At 45.5% G+C, this 14,432-nt stretch overlaps 1 protein-coding gene and 1 long non-coding RNA gene across 19 annotated transcripts in view; one reads left to right on the forward strand and one right to left on the reverse strand.

Annotated features, from left to right (window-relative positions):
* Positions 1-3,885: 3,885 nt before the first annotated feature.
* On the reverse strand, positions 3,886-5,582 carry PCBP1 (poly(rC) binding protein 1). The gene has a single exon (XM_043468971.1). It carries the CDS (start codon positions 5,301-5,303, stop codon positions 4,233-4,235), a length of 1,071 nt encoding a protein of 356 aa, XP_043324906.1. The 5' UTR covers positions 5,304-5,582; the 3' UTR covers positions 3,886-4,232.
* A 133-nt stretch (positions 5,583-5,715) lies between these two features.
* LOC122441882 overlaps positions 5,716-14,432 on the forward strand; it is a 96,603-nt gene continuing 87,886 nt past the window's right edge. For 4 of the 18 annotated variants that reach the window (XR_006269474.1, XR_006269476.1, XR_006269480.1 and 1 more), the window contains exons 1-3: positions 6,034-6,872; positions 7,626-7,716; positions 9,548-9,677. This is a non-coding gene — a long non-coding RNA (uncharacterized LOC122441882). Of the gene's footprint in view, positions 5,966-6,029; positions 6,873-7,625; positions 7,717-9,547; positions 9,709-14,432 lie in introns of those variants that run through there. The other 14 variants (XR_006269481.1, XR_006269478.1, XR_006269485.1 and 11 more) reach the window with 13 other exon arrangements.

A 14,432-nucleotide genomic window follows, 5' to 3' on the forward strand; every position in this document is an offset into this window, starting at 1 on the left:
TTTATATGTTTGGCTGGGTGCTGTCTTTTTGGCAGGAGGTGACAGGCCCAGCAATGCCGGACCATATGTGGTTCACTACTTGGGGTAGCTGGGGGGTGGGGTGAGGGTGGTGGTGGTGACGTGGATTCAGCTCACAAACCTCAAGCTCTTGGCAAACAAGTGACAGAGAATAAGTAACTGCTCTAGGGGGTGAACCCTAAAATGGTGATGTACTACCCAATGGTTCAGCTGGCTGGGGTGGGGTATATGGTGGTGATATATGTGTGCAGAGTGGGGCAATGGAGGGCATAGGGGTTGGGGGAAGACTAGCCTTCTAAATACAGGGGACAACTTCAGGGGTATGACACAACAGGTGCTTGTCAGGCTGTTTAGCCTCCTCCAGACTGTGGCAGTGGCTGTGGCCTAACAGCTGGTGGTAGGAATGATGGGGCTGTGAGAAGAAACACAGCAACTGCAGAGGGTGTGCATCCATTTTCAGTCCTCAGGCCAGAAAAGAATGGGATGGGCTCAAGCTGCCCCAAAGAGAAAGGGGAGGACTCTTTAAGTGCGAGTGCCCGTAAGAGAGGGGACAAAGTGGATTCAACTGTAATAGTCAAACCTGGGGGACATCTGACAGTCACTGCCCCAATGCTCTATATTTAGTCTTCTTAAACCTGCAGCTTTCATTTTCAGCTTTCTACTGCCTCCTTATTACTTTGCCTTTAGTGAGGTTTCATTCAAAAACAACAACAACAAAAAAGAGACCTTTCCCCCAGTTTTCCTCCATCAAGTTATTGTCCTATTTCTTTTCCTCCTTTGTACCAAGCATTTGAGCCATCTACACTCCTGTCTTCACTGCCTTGGTCCCCAGGCCCTCCTCTCCTGTAGCAATCTGGCTTCTCTGCATCTCTCTTCTGAAATTCTGTTTCCTAAGGATACTCATGACATCGAAATTATCTTCTCCAGTGTCCACTTTAATCTCCAAAATGACTGGAGGAAAGGTGATAAAAAAAACTATTAGAAATTAGACTTCAGTTTATCTTATTGACATTTATGTTTTTATCTTTTCCAAGCCATATTTCGAATTATGCATGTGTATAGTTTATAAATAAGCATAATGACTACAGACACAATTTATTGATAAATGAGCATGTAATAAGGACTTTTTCTAAAAGGGGTACACTTTAAGAAAATATTTGGATGACTGGGTTTCAAGATAAAGCTCAAACCCTTATTTTGGCATTGAAAGCTGTTTATAATTTAGTCTCAAATGATTCCACAACTTTTCCACCTCCCCTTCCCTCCCTTACCAAGTACTGTGCTCTAACTACAATGGGCTATTACACATCTCCCAAGTGTACCAAAACTTAAAGAGTTTTAGTTCAAAGTATTTTTGCACCTAGATGTCCAATAAATCTTAAATCTTGCAATTACTGCCTTATTGTCACTCCACTGGCCTTGAAACTTTCCTCCTTGACCATTTTCAAGGGTGCTATTCTGGTTTTTCTCCTGCTGCCCTTATTTCTTCTTCTTTGGCTGCATCCTTCATATTCCTTCCAAAAATACTTATTGAGCCCTTGTTGTATGTCAGGTATGGTGACAGGCACTAGAAATATAGCGGTGAACAATTAGACTAGATCCCTTTACCTCCAGGTTATACCCCAAAGCTCAGTCTCTAGCCCCTTCCTCTCCTTGTCTCCCTGTAGCTGATTCCCTTTGTCTTTTTTTTCCAGTTTGTCTTCTATTTCAAGCTACTTGTTGAGTATTTCTGCCTGCAAATACTCTAATCACCAGGTCTGACCTCTCATTCCATACATCGTTTTTTCTCGCCTCCTCAAGCAGTTTCAATCTCTCTTGCATTGGCAGCCCCTTCTATATGAATTTCTATTGATAACTACTTCCCTACCAATATTAGAACCTGCTTACCTGAGGCATTTTGCTTACTGCTGTTCTTGCCTTTATTCTAAGCTGCCAGTCTTTCTATCCTATCCATTCTTGCTACCTAAATCATTCTACAAATTACTGTCAGCTTTGCCTTTGAAGCAATGGGAAGAAGGATGGTTTGAGGAAAACGAGGCCTACTTTTTAAAGGGCATTGGCACCATTCCCCCAGCAAGTTTCAGGGACATCTTACAAACCATTTAGCTTGGTATTTCAGGGTCCAACCTAATTATCCCCTCGTATTCTACACAGACAAGAGCTCATTATTTCTAGAAGACATTGAACCCATTTCTGGGTCTTTGCTAGGGTCTCCCTAACTTATCCTGGCCCAAGACAACTACCTTCTCTCAGCTTATCATTTAGTAAACATTGCTTTCTTTCAATATTTCTTTGTCCAAAGATATTGTGAGCAGAAATGGGCCTTTGGCTTTTCACAATCTATATTGAAGTTTACTGTCTTGTAAGCACTGTTCTGTTTCACATATGCTTTCCCCACCCTTCCCCCACCCCCAAACCCAGGAGATGCTAATTTCAACAGCTCCTTCTTATACAGAGCTTAAGTAATTCACCCATGGCCACAGTGGCAGAATGTAAATTTAAATTCAGGTTTGATTCCAGGATTTGTGCTCCTTGTGACCACCTGCCTGACTTCACAGTAGATATGAAGTACATAATAGACCCCAATCTTACCTCCAGGGGCCCTGGGAACCAGGTCTGTACCTCGGAAAAAAGATGCCCTGCAGAGAAGAAACCTCAACAGGCATTTATGGTGGCTAACACTCCCCTCCCACAAGGATTTCTCTGTGATCTCCCACATTGCCTGGTTTGAACTACACACTTTGGCACCTAATTGTTTTCCTCATCTGCTGTTTCTTGTGTGTTTTTGTCTAATAGTAGAAAAATTTCCTCTCATCAGGTTCAGCCTAGAACTACTGGCTGACACGAGGCTGTTAGGCCTTTACAGCAAAATCTTCCTTCTCCACCGGTGAAGAGAATTAGTGGCACTAACTCTGAACCTTTCAGAGTCTTGTTAAAAATGCGGTCTTCTGATGAGATTTGGGGTGGGACCCAGGAATCTGCATTTTTAACATTGAGGTCATTCTTCGGCGGTTGTCAGCGGATCAGCCTACATTCCTGCCAGTGTGGACTGCCCCATTTAGACAGAATTATTTCCTGGTACAATGATTTCTCTAAACATTGTACAGTTGAAGAATTATAAGCTAGGTCTCCTTTGTTTCTGGATACGCCACTTGGCAGGTGTAGTAACATCCTGACAGGCTGCTTGCCACAGGTGCTTATGCTCGACACGTGCGCCCCGCTGGTACCGTCCCCCTTCAGTCCTGCTGCCCAAAGACCACCCTCTACGCCTACCACCACCCTGCAGCACCTACCCTCTCCCAAGCCCTTAGACCCACCCTAGCCCCCTTCCCTTCCCTCCACCTCAGCCCCTCCCTTCACCCCCAGCCCAGCCCTCCCCTCCCCCACCTTGTCTCTGGGCCCCCCAAGCTCCTCCCACCTCAGAACATTTTTTTGTTCCTGGCTAAGAGTTTTGCACATGGGATTGGGGGTGGGGCTGGGGCCGGGGCCGGTTGGACTAGAGGACACACTACCATTCATCAGAGGTCCTACAGAATGGGCATACTCTTCCAATCTGAGAAAACCCTCATGTTTTTTCTACCAGAGAAATGGGCAGAGGCCTCTCTCTGGAACCTAGCTAGAGGGATGTCACTCTCCAAGAGAGCCTTCCATCTCTGCAAACACCCCAAAGCAGGCCCAGCCTGCCGGGTTCCTTTGTTGGGACGAGAGGGAATGGAATCTTACCAATAAGATGAAAAGGGCTGGAGAAAATACCAGGAACGGGCCCACCTTTCTTCCTACAAAGGCCTAACGCTAAAAGGGGAGGAAAAAAAAGGCACCAACAAAGAGTTTAAGATAGCAGTTCCCAGCTTTTTCAAATATGAAGCATTTTTTAACCAATCCATTTTTTAATTCTTAAATTCTTGACATTACAGAACTAAACTGAAATTTATTAACATTCCACTCTTACATTTCTTATCGACAAACAGAAATAAAATTCATGAGCCAAAAACCCAAAACAAAACTAAAAACAGGGAAAAGCTTATAAAACTAAATATGGATCCCAGCATTAACAGCTGAACAGAGAATGTGATTTTTAAATTCTTAGCGGATGATAAAGTTGTGGAGAAACTGAACACTTACAAATTATTTAAAACCTGGAATCACTGACCAGAAATTACACAGTTGGATCATGGGAAAACAGCAGAAAGGGTTATGAGAGAACCTACACTGTTCTAGCTGCACCCCATGCCCTTCTCAGAAGAAAGCCTGGCATTGATTAGATATTGGGCCAGACTAATACTGGCAGCAGAACCAGTGATAGTAACCTGCCTACCAGAAGAGCCTTCCACTGGGTTGGCAATTTTGATCTGGGCCCCGGACATCTGGCGGATCTCATTAATGTTGGCGCCTTGGCGCCCGATTATGCAGCCAATTAAGTTATTTGGAATGGTGAGTTCATGGGTGGTTTGAGTAGATGCATCCAAACTTGCCCAATAGCCTTTCACCTCTGGAGAGCTGGAGTCAATTCCGGCGAATCCGGTCCCGCCGTGCATCATGGCAAAGTGAGACTGTTGTCTTGCCACCTGGTTCAGCTTGGCCAGATCGAGCGGAGAAATGGTGTGTTGTCCTTGAATCGAGTAGGCATCTAGAGGTGGTCCCTCCAGGTCATGGGTGGCATGGGGGTACCCCGCAGCGTCGCTGCACCGATCTTGGCCGCCCGCGCAGATGACTGGAGAGCTGGCCGGCATGGGCTGGTACGGAATGGTCATGACTCTCCCTTGCGGAGACTGGGAGAGCGTCTCCAGCATGACCAGGCAGATCTGCTTGACACACTCGGTGACAGACTGCGGCACGCCAGCAATGGTGATGGCCCGCTCGGTGGAGTTGGGCAGCATATCCCCCGCCACCTGGACTTGGGCCCCGGTACTCTCGCGGATCTCTTTGATCTTACACCCGCCTTTCCCAATCAGGGAGCCGCACTGGGTGGCCGGCACCACCAGCCTCAGGGTGACCGGGGGCCTGCTGGCCGCCGTGCTGTTGGTCATGGAGCTGTTGATATCTTCTTCCAGCTTGTCGATGATCATAGCGAAGGCCTTAAAGATGGCATTGGTGGGGCCGGTCAGAGTGATGATTCTCTCCGGGCAATTCCCCTCCGAGATGTTGATCCGCGCGCCACTCTCCTCGCGGATCCTCTTAACCGACTCCCCTTTCTTCCCAATGATGCTTCCTACTTCCTTTCCGTGCATAAGCAGCCGAATGGTGAGAGTCACATTTAGTCCACTTTCAGTCACACCGGCATCCATGGCGAGCGGCGGGCGGCGTTCGGGGGAGTTGGGCTCGTTACGTGGTCAAGTCTTTGGTGGCTGGCGGGGGGAGGGGAGGTGTAGGCCCAAAACTGCCGGCGCGAGGCGAGCGAGGGCCGCGGGAGCGAGCGGGCGCGGGCGGGAGGCCGCGGCGTCGTCGCAGGGGCGGGCGGCGGCGGCGGAGGGGGCGAGCGGGGCCGGGAGCGGCGGGCGGGCGGGTGGGCGAGGGCGCGGCGGTGGCGACTCCGGCGGCAGCCTCGGCGGTCTGGGCGGGGCGGGAAGCCCGCTTTCAACCCCGCGTACCCTCTGACCCCGGAAGTGCTTGCTGCGCAGGACCCCTTGAAAAAAAAATGAGGACCCATCCTTTTTAGGTCACAAGATTGCGCCAACCCCAATAGAGTAGTTTTTCAAAAACCCTCTTAATAGGCTAGCATTGGAAATAAAGCCCCGGTGGGCAGAAGCTGTGATTCCGGCAAAATTTTAATATGAACATGTATTTTATTAACCCCAAGAAGGCGCCGGCAGACGTTCGGAAATGGCAGTGTTGTGCTTGAGAGCGACACATTATTTTCCCGCCGTACAAAAGCGGTTTGAGTGCGGAGCGACACGGGCAGCCCTAGCCATAACTGCAGGCGGCTGCTAGGACGCCGCGGGTTTAAAACGTGCGCGTGAGGAGACCAGAGCGCAGGCGCAAGGGTGTGGGGAGGACGGGAGGGGAAGCCGCGGTCTTCCGGGGGGGAGGGGAGGCGAGACGAGGCCTCTGGGGCGGGCGCCCGCTCGGGCGGGCACGTGGGGCCCCTTCGTCCTCAGCGTCCGGGCGCCCCGCGCCAGTCCCCACCCCCGCCCCGGCCCTGTGGCGGCGGCCGGTGGGGAGAAAGACCAAAACCTATCTCGCGCCGCCGCCATCAGAGTCGCGGCTGTGCTGATGGTTTCTGGGAAGTGCTAGAAACGGGGCCATAAAGAGAATGGCGTCCATTTACATAATGCTTTGTCTGCATTTTGCAACTCTTCGTTAAGCCCGCAGAAACCCCACCTCCTACGCTGGTGTCGTTTTAGTCGCTGCCACCTCGTCACACGTTTAAGACAATGGCGTGCATTTATCCGGGCTCTCAGGGGGGTCCTGCGGTTCCCCCGCGCGGGTTACGCTCCCGCTGCTGCCTTTCGGCCCCTTCCCGGCTCAGCGCAGCCATCGCGCCCGCGCTGTCCGGGGGCGGCCCCCAACTGGGCCCGCCATCTTGGAGGACCTTTCCTGAGGGTGTGGAGCCGAGCGGCCCTCCCGCTAAGGAAAGGTCGCTGGGGCCGTTGGTGCGCCAGTTGTGATTTCTGCCCGTTTCCTTTTCCTTGGCTTGAGCCAGACAGAACAGGCCGAGTGCGCGGCGTGGTTTAGGATCCCTTAGGGAAAGCGGCTAACGTGGCGGTCCCTCAGTCCCCCCCCCCGCCTTCCCCGTGGGGGTGGCCGCCATATTTGCTGAACACAAAATGGCGACACGTGTCCTGGATTCGTCGCCAACGAGAAATTGGGGTCGGCCTGAAAACTTTAGAATGCGCCCCCTTCCCACCCCACCCACGGTATGGGGCCTTCTCCGCGCAGCGAGTGCTGTGACCACAGTGGGTTGAAGCCGCGTAGGCTGGTCCTAACCTCAGCGGGGAATTTTTTTGTTTTTTAATATTTATTTGGCCGCGCCAGGTCTTAATTGCGCCATGTGGGATCGTCAGTCTTCATTGCAGCATACAGGACCTTGTAGTTGCAGCATGTGGACTCCTATTTCCCTGACCAGGGCTGGAACCGGGGGGCCCCCTGCTTTATGAGCACAGAGTCTTAGCCATTGGACCACCAGGGAAGTTCCATCAGCGGGCGAATTTTAATACATTTTTCTCATTAATTTGCAACAGGGCCGCGATTAATTGTAGAAAGTAGGCATCATATCCAGTCCCTAGCTCGTTATGTTTAATAATGAATGGATAAGTGGGGATGCAGTACCAAAACATTTAGCAATCATTAAGGAATGAGATGAGAAATTACTGCTTTCCTAGACTTAAAGATAGGCTGTTGTGCTGGAGAGATAAAGAAATGGTATTATAAAGTTTCTTTTTAAAAAAAAAGCAATTTCCATGAAGCGTCTAGGATACCTATGACCATTTTCATAGGCCAGCTTGGCCAGTGAACCTCAGTTTACCTCAACTGTTAACTTGTAGACTAGAAGGGAAGGACATTTCTTGTGTATTTACCAGTGCTAGATCCTCAGCTAACCGTTTTACTGCATACTGTCTTTAATTTTTACGATGATTCTCTGAAGTACGTGTTCTCTCTCTTTTTAACAGATGAATTCATTTAGGCCAAGAGAGATGAAGTGACTAATTGAAGGTCACACAGTGTCCAGGATGGATTCCAGACTTTCTGATACACTTATTGGTGAGCACATTTTCAAATTTTTCTCTAAGTCAGGGTTTTAGAATTTAAATACTATTTGGACGTTTAGGTGAGCTTGTCATTTAAAGGAGCCCCTCAGGTAACTTCTTGATGCGTAGTCATGCCCTGTTTGTATCTGTTTGGGAATTCCCAGTTTTTCCTAGTGTGAGCTATGCCTGTCAGGGGCTCAGATGCCTTTTCCTTTTTAAATGTGTCTGGATGAGACTAGAGAGAAGGAAGTGATTCAGCCCTGAATGAAGGCTCAAGTATCTGTCAGTCCGGCCTGGTCTGTGGCACATTTGAATTTACCTGGCTCTGTGGGAGCAAACAGTGTCTCTGTATGACTCATTTGCTTCCTTCAGCTACACATGGGCATGACTTCCCCCTTCCCCACCCCAACCTCCACCCAGGTGAAAATAAATAAACTTAACTCTGGCGCCAGGCCCCCATTTCTTCCCAGATATTGACTGAGCGTGACAGTGTTAGATAATTCGCTGTCTGTGGACTTTTCAGTTCATTGTAACAAATAACTTGTGGACCAAGCAACAGATATGTGCCTAAATAGGGCTGTGTTGTATGGGTGGAGAGAAGGGCTTTCTGCTTCTTTTCACTTACACCAATCTTGTGTATTAGACTCTCCGAAGGGCCTTCATATTACTTTAGATAGTCCCACAGACAACTTTAATAGATAGGTACGTAACAGTAACAATGACAGTTATAGCACTAAGTGGTTACTGTGTGCTGGGCACTATTTGAACTTTTATTTTGTTCGTTCTTTCAGTGGTTCTCACATTTTTAAAAGCAAACTACTATGAAAAATATGTTTTACATAATAACTGAAACATACACACGCATTTATATAAAGAAAAAAAATTTGCAAAAACTACTTATACTACGTGCAGTGTACTCTGGTAATTTCTGTTCTCTACTTTTAAAAGGAGATGCATGTCAAACTAAAGAGATGAAAACCTTGTTAAAACTTAGACAACAAAAGGAGTAAATTACAATTTACAAAGTAATTATAATCAAGAATTATCCTAAAAAAAAAAAAAAAGAATTAACCTGATTCAAAGCATTCTGGTCGTCTGCCACCTGTTTTCTTTTCCCTAAAGAAAATTTTATCCACTGGGTCTTTCTTCCCAAGACTGCCTAGTGAAGTGAAGTCGCTCAGTCATGTCTGACTCTCTGCGACCCCATGGACTGTAGCCTACCAGGTTCCTCCGTCCATGGGATTTTCCAGACAAGAGTATGGAGTTGGTTGCCATTTTCTCCTCCAGGAGGTCTTTCCAACTCGGATTGAATCTGGGTCTCCTGCATTGTAGGCAGGCGCTTTACTGTCTGAGCCACCAGGGAAGTCATAAACATTTTCTTCCAGATTTCTTTAATCTCTTTATGTCTGGGACTTTACTCACCTTCCCAACAAAGCCTTCCCTTTCCCAGCTCTCAGCACCGACCTCTTCAGAGTCTTATAGCCCTTCCCTTGGGTAGCCCACATTTAGCTGCTGATGAAATTGTAGTGTGTCTTGCTGTTGGTAATGCGTTCTAAGGGCCTCAGGTGTTTTGGGTGACCCTGAGATCAGGCAAAGAGGGCACTGGACTTGGGAATTGGTGGCTCTGACCCCTAGCTCCAGCTCTGCCACAGGCTAGCTTTTAGGCTTCTACAATCAAGTTCATTTATCTGAGCCTCAGTTTTCCCATCTGTAAAACAGGAGAGTAAATGCTCTCCAAGGCCCCTTCTAATTCTGTCCAGATGATCTGAGTTATTTATCCCTGGGAGGGAGGGTTGTGTAAATGTTTTACTCATGTACAGTAAATTCTCCACTTCATTCCTCAGACCTGGCACTATCTTGTGGATATGTGAGTGAATTCCACACCTCCCATTTTACCGATGAAGCCACTGAGATACAGAGTAACTGACTAAATAGTCACCACCCCACCCCTGGAGCCTCACATGACTCTTTCAGGTTGGTTAAAGGGTTTAACAAGGTTGGGAAGGTGATTCAGGCTTTCACTTTGGAAATTGAAACGTAGAATTTTTGCTTCCTTTGACCTCACATAGATATGTTATATAAAACTTTTCAAGGTGTTATTTAATCATCACAGTCAGTTTTGCCAGTGAAAGACCCATCTTTGGATCAGAGTAGTCAAGCGACTTGCCCAAGGTTACACAGCTTGTTAGGACTCAGCTGGGGCTCTTGACTCCTAATTGTGGATTGTTCCTTTTCTTGGCTTCTCATACTGTGTCACTGACTTTAACACATGGGATAACTGTCTAAAATTCAACAAAATGTTTTCTATCCAGTCATCATTTTTCTGTCCCAGAACATCCACTTCGTTTGTTAGATTACTGACACTTTTGGTTCAAGAGACTCTCCTCTCTCTGGTTCTCTAATGTTTACATTTGTGGATTGAATATAGTTCCCTGTGCTATATAGTAGGACCTTGTTGTTTATCCATTCTGTATATAATAGTTTGCATCTGCTAACCCCAAACTCTTTAATTCATTTCTCCCCTACCCTGCCTCCCTCTTGACAACCACAAGTCTGTCTTCTGTGTCTGTGAGTCTGTTTCTGTTTTGTAGATAGGTTTATTTTTGTCATATTTTAAATTCTACCTGTAAGTGATATCATATTGTGTTTGTGTTTCTCCTTCTGACTTACTTTACTTGTATGATAATCTCTTAAGTCCATCCATGTTGTTGCAAATGGCATTGTTTCATTCTGCTTTATGGCTGAGTAATATTCCATTGTATATGTGTACCACTTGTTCTTTATCCATTCAGCTATCAATGGACATTTAGGTTGATTCTATGTTTTGACTATTGTGAATAGTACTGCTGAGAAGTTAGGGATGTGTGTATCTTTTCAAATTACACTTTTGTCCAGATATATGCCCAGGAGTAGGATTGCTGCATCATATAGATGCCAATAATTTTTTTTTTCATTTATTTTTATTAGTTGGAGGCTAATTACTTTACAGTATTGTAGTGAGTTTTGTCATACATTGACATGAATCAGCCATGGAGTTACATGTATTCCCCATCCCGATCCCCCCTCCCACCTCCCTCTCTACCCGATTCCTCTGGGTCTTCCCAGTGCACCAGGCCCAAGCACTTGTCTCATGCATCCAACCTGGGCTGGTGATCTGTTTCACCATAGACAATATACATGTTTCGATGCTGTTCTCTCGAAACATCCCACCCTCACCCTCTCCCACAGAGTCCAAAAGTCTGTTCTGTACATCTGTGTCTCTTTTTCTGTTTTGCATGTAGGGTTATCGTTACCATCTTTCTAAATTCCATATATATGTGTTAGTATGCTGTAATGTTCTTTATCTTTCTGGCTTCACTCTGTATAATGGGCTCCAGTTTCATCCATCTCATTAGAACTGATTCAAATGAATTCTTTTTAATGGCTGAGTAATATTCCATGGTGCTTATGTACCACAGCTTCCTTATCCATTCGTCTGCTAATGGGTGATGCCAATAATTTTAATATTAGCCTCAGTTCACCTGGTTTACTAAGGAAATGTGCTACAAAATTATATAACATATTTGAGGTAAAATTTCATGTTCTTTCATTAGGCAAATACTTACTGGTTGCTTGATATGTCCCAAACACTGAGGCTGTAAAAATGAATGAGATATTGTCCCTGCCCTCAGGATGTTTGTGGCTTGAAGGGTTAGACGAGTAAACGGATTCACAGTGTAATGTCTTAAAAGTATTGGGATATGAGTAAGCTTTGGTGCTTACCACGCTATGGTGTTATGGGTTCAGAGGAGGGCCTTTGATTCAAGCCTTGGAGAGGGAATCTGGGAATGCAGCTTGGAGAAGTTGTCATTCACTCTGAGTCCCAAGTTGGTAAATTGCATAGTGAAGGGTAGGGAATGGTATTCCAGGCAGAGGGAGCAAGAGCCCAAAGGCATGGAGCTCAGTCCATTCAGAAGTTGTAACCATTTCACGGAGACATGAAAGATATTTGCATGATTCACTTTGTGGTGGTTATTGTTCTGCTGTTTCAGAAATGTAGATATTGAGACTTGCCTATGTTCACTAGAGCACAGTTAAAAATTCTTATTTTGTAGCAATAATTCTCTTTGAAGATGAAGACACTAGAAATCACATTTCCTATCTAGAGATTTTAAGGGCAAAATGTAGGTAAAGCAGAGCTTTTGAATTAGCAAATAATGATTAACCCTTGATACAATAAAAGAAAGCGGCTACAATGGACAACATATCCCTTTCTCATCCAACTTTTGTTGTTTTTTTGTTCCCTTTCTTTGTTTTTTGGTTTTTTTCCTTTTGTTTTTAAAGGGGGGTCTTTGTTTAGCTGCTTAGGATGTTTGGTTAGAAAGTAGAGAAACGAATTCAGGAATAATTGCTACTTACAGCAGAACAAAAGAAGTTTAAGTAGCTCATTTCTCTGATAACACCTACTGAGCACAAGCAAGACTTGGTTAATGACATTGTTTCAGAGAGACAGTTACTTCCACCAGATAAAACATTTGTTCACCATTATTCACTGTGTAAAGTGTGTAGCGTCCATACTAAGAGCATTGATTTTGTTTTTTGAGATGTGAATAAAGCTGCATTAAATAGAAACCTTATGTGAATCCATTGGGCAATACTGGGATTTAACATAGATTAAAAGAGAAAAAAAAAAAAAAAAGAAAAAAAACGTGTTATGTGTGGTTTGGGCTTCCCTAGTGGCTCAGATGGTAAAGCGTCTGTCTGCAATGCAGGAGACCCGGGTTCGATCCCTGGGTTGGGAAGATCCCCTGGAGAAGGAAATGTCAGCCCTCTTCAGTATTCTTGCCTGGAAAATCCCATGGACCATGGAGCCTGGTAGGCTACCATCCATGGGGTTGCAAAGAGTCGACTGAGCGACTTCACTATATCACTATATGTGTGGTTTAGAGAAGAATGCTTAGAATATAGTATGTATGTTTGTGGTCATTTCTCAGTTATCTTAATCTCTCGGTAGTATTTGACACTCCTTCCTCACTAGTTTCATTTTGCTTTTAGGATGCCACTCCCTTGGTTCTCTTTCTACCTCTCTAGCCCCTTCTTCTCACATTCCTGAGCAACACCACCCCCCCCCCCCCCCCCCCCCCCACACACACACTTTTTGGCTGATTTCTTTCTCATCTCCTCAGCCTCCAGTGATGGAGTACTCAGATCACTCCTTGGATCCCTTCTCTGTGTATACTCATTTCCTAGGTTCTTTCTTTTAGGAATTTAAATACCATTTATACCTTAAGAATTATAAAGTATTTATTACTAGCTTGAATGTCTTCCTGTGAACTCAAAGAGTCTAATGTCAGCTGCCTACAGGATAATAGCTTCTTGAACTTAACATATTCAAAACATTAACCCTGGAACTTCTCCTCTCAAACCTGTACCTATGGCAGTTTCTCCCCACCTCAGTTTCAGTTTTATAGAGGACTCTTCCTTGACTCTACTCTTTTTTCCCCCCTTTTTTTGGGGAGCTGTGTCACATGGCATTCAGGATCTTAGTTCCCCAACCCGGGATTGAACCCATACCCCTGCAGTGGAAGCATGGTGTCTTCACTACTGGACCACGAGGGAAGTCCCTCTTGACTCTGTTTTTTCTCTTTCTTTGAGCATCCAATCCACCAGCAGGTCCTGTGAGCTTTACCTTAAAATATATCCAGAGTTTGAACACTTCTCACCCCCTTCCTTGTTTCTATTGGAATATAGTCTTCCTCCTTTTGCCCTTGGTCCCCCAGTCTAATCTTAACAGTGACCAGAGTAACTTTGTTAAAGTGTATATCAAATCATGCCACTCTGCTGAATACTGTCCACTGAGTCCCACCCAGAATAAACACTGAAGTCCTTAAAGTGATCTACAGGGCCGCATGGGATCTTCAGTATCACCTCTCCCAGCTGCTCTGACTTCGTCTTCTATCACTTTCCCCTTCTGCTCTGGCCACACGGGTCTCTCTGCAGTTGCTCCAACATGCCAAGCCTTGGGACCATAGTAGTTTTTTTTTCTGGAACACTTCTTCCAGATGTCATGTGGCCTCCTCCCTTGCCTCCTTCAGGTTTCTGCTCAACTGTCACCTAATCTGTGTAGCTTTCCTTGGCCATGTTATTTAGAATAAAAACCATCTCTACCCTCTGCCTTTCTTGTTTCCCTTCCTGCTTTGTTTTCTTCCTTAGAACTTACTTCTGTTTGATATACTGTCCATGCATTCATTATTTAGATATTTTGAATGCTCCCTACTGTGTGTCAGGCACTGTTTCAGGAACTCTCTTCTATAGTTTAATATTTGCCACCCATGATTAGAATGTAAATTTCACCCACTTTTTTTGTTCTTTGCTGTATTCCCACTTTCTAGAATAGTACCTAGCACATAGCAGTTGAATGAATAAATTTATTCATTTTTAAACAGAAATGTATTGAATAAATATTAGTAGAAGGTTGTGTACTAGATAATGAGGGTAAGATCTGTATGAACAAGACATTGTTCCTGCCTCAAATTGCTCACTCTAAAAAATACTTATTTTGAACTGTGCTTTCTAGTGGGATAAAATGATACATCATTTTGGAATCGGGGTGGTAAGAATGGGTGTGCAGTGATATGGTTATCTTCAGAGCCTGCTTTGTTAGGCTTATCAATAATTTGCACTGTTTGGGGGAGGGTACGATTGATTATACCTCACTGCATGACTGCCTTTTGGGGTTACAACGTCTCT

This window comes from Cervus canadensis, chromosome 5 (genome assembly GCF_019320065.1).
Source record: "Cervus canadensis isolate Bull #8, Minnesota chromosome 5, ASM1932006v1, whole genome shotgun sequence".
Lineage (NCBI taxonomy): Eukaryota > Metazoa > Chordata > Mammalia > Artiodactyla > Cervidae > Cervus > Cervus canadensis.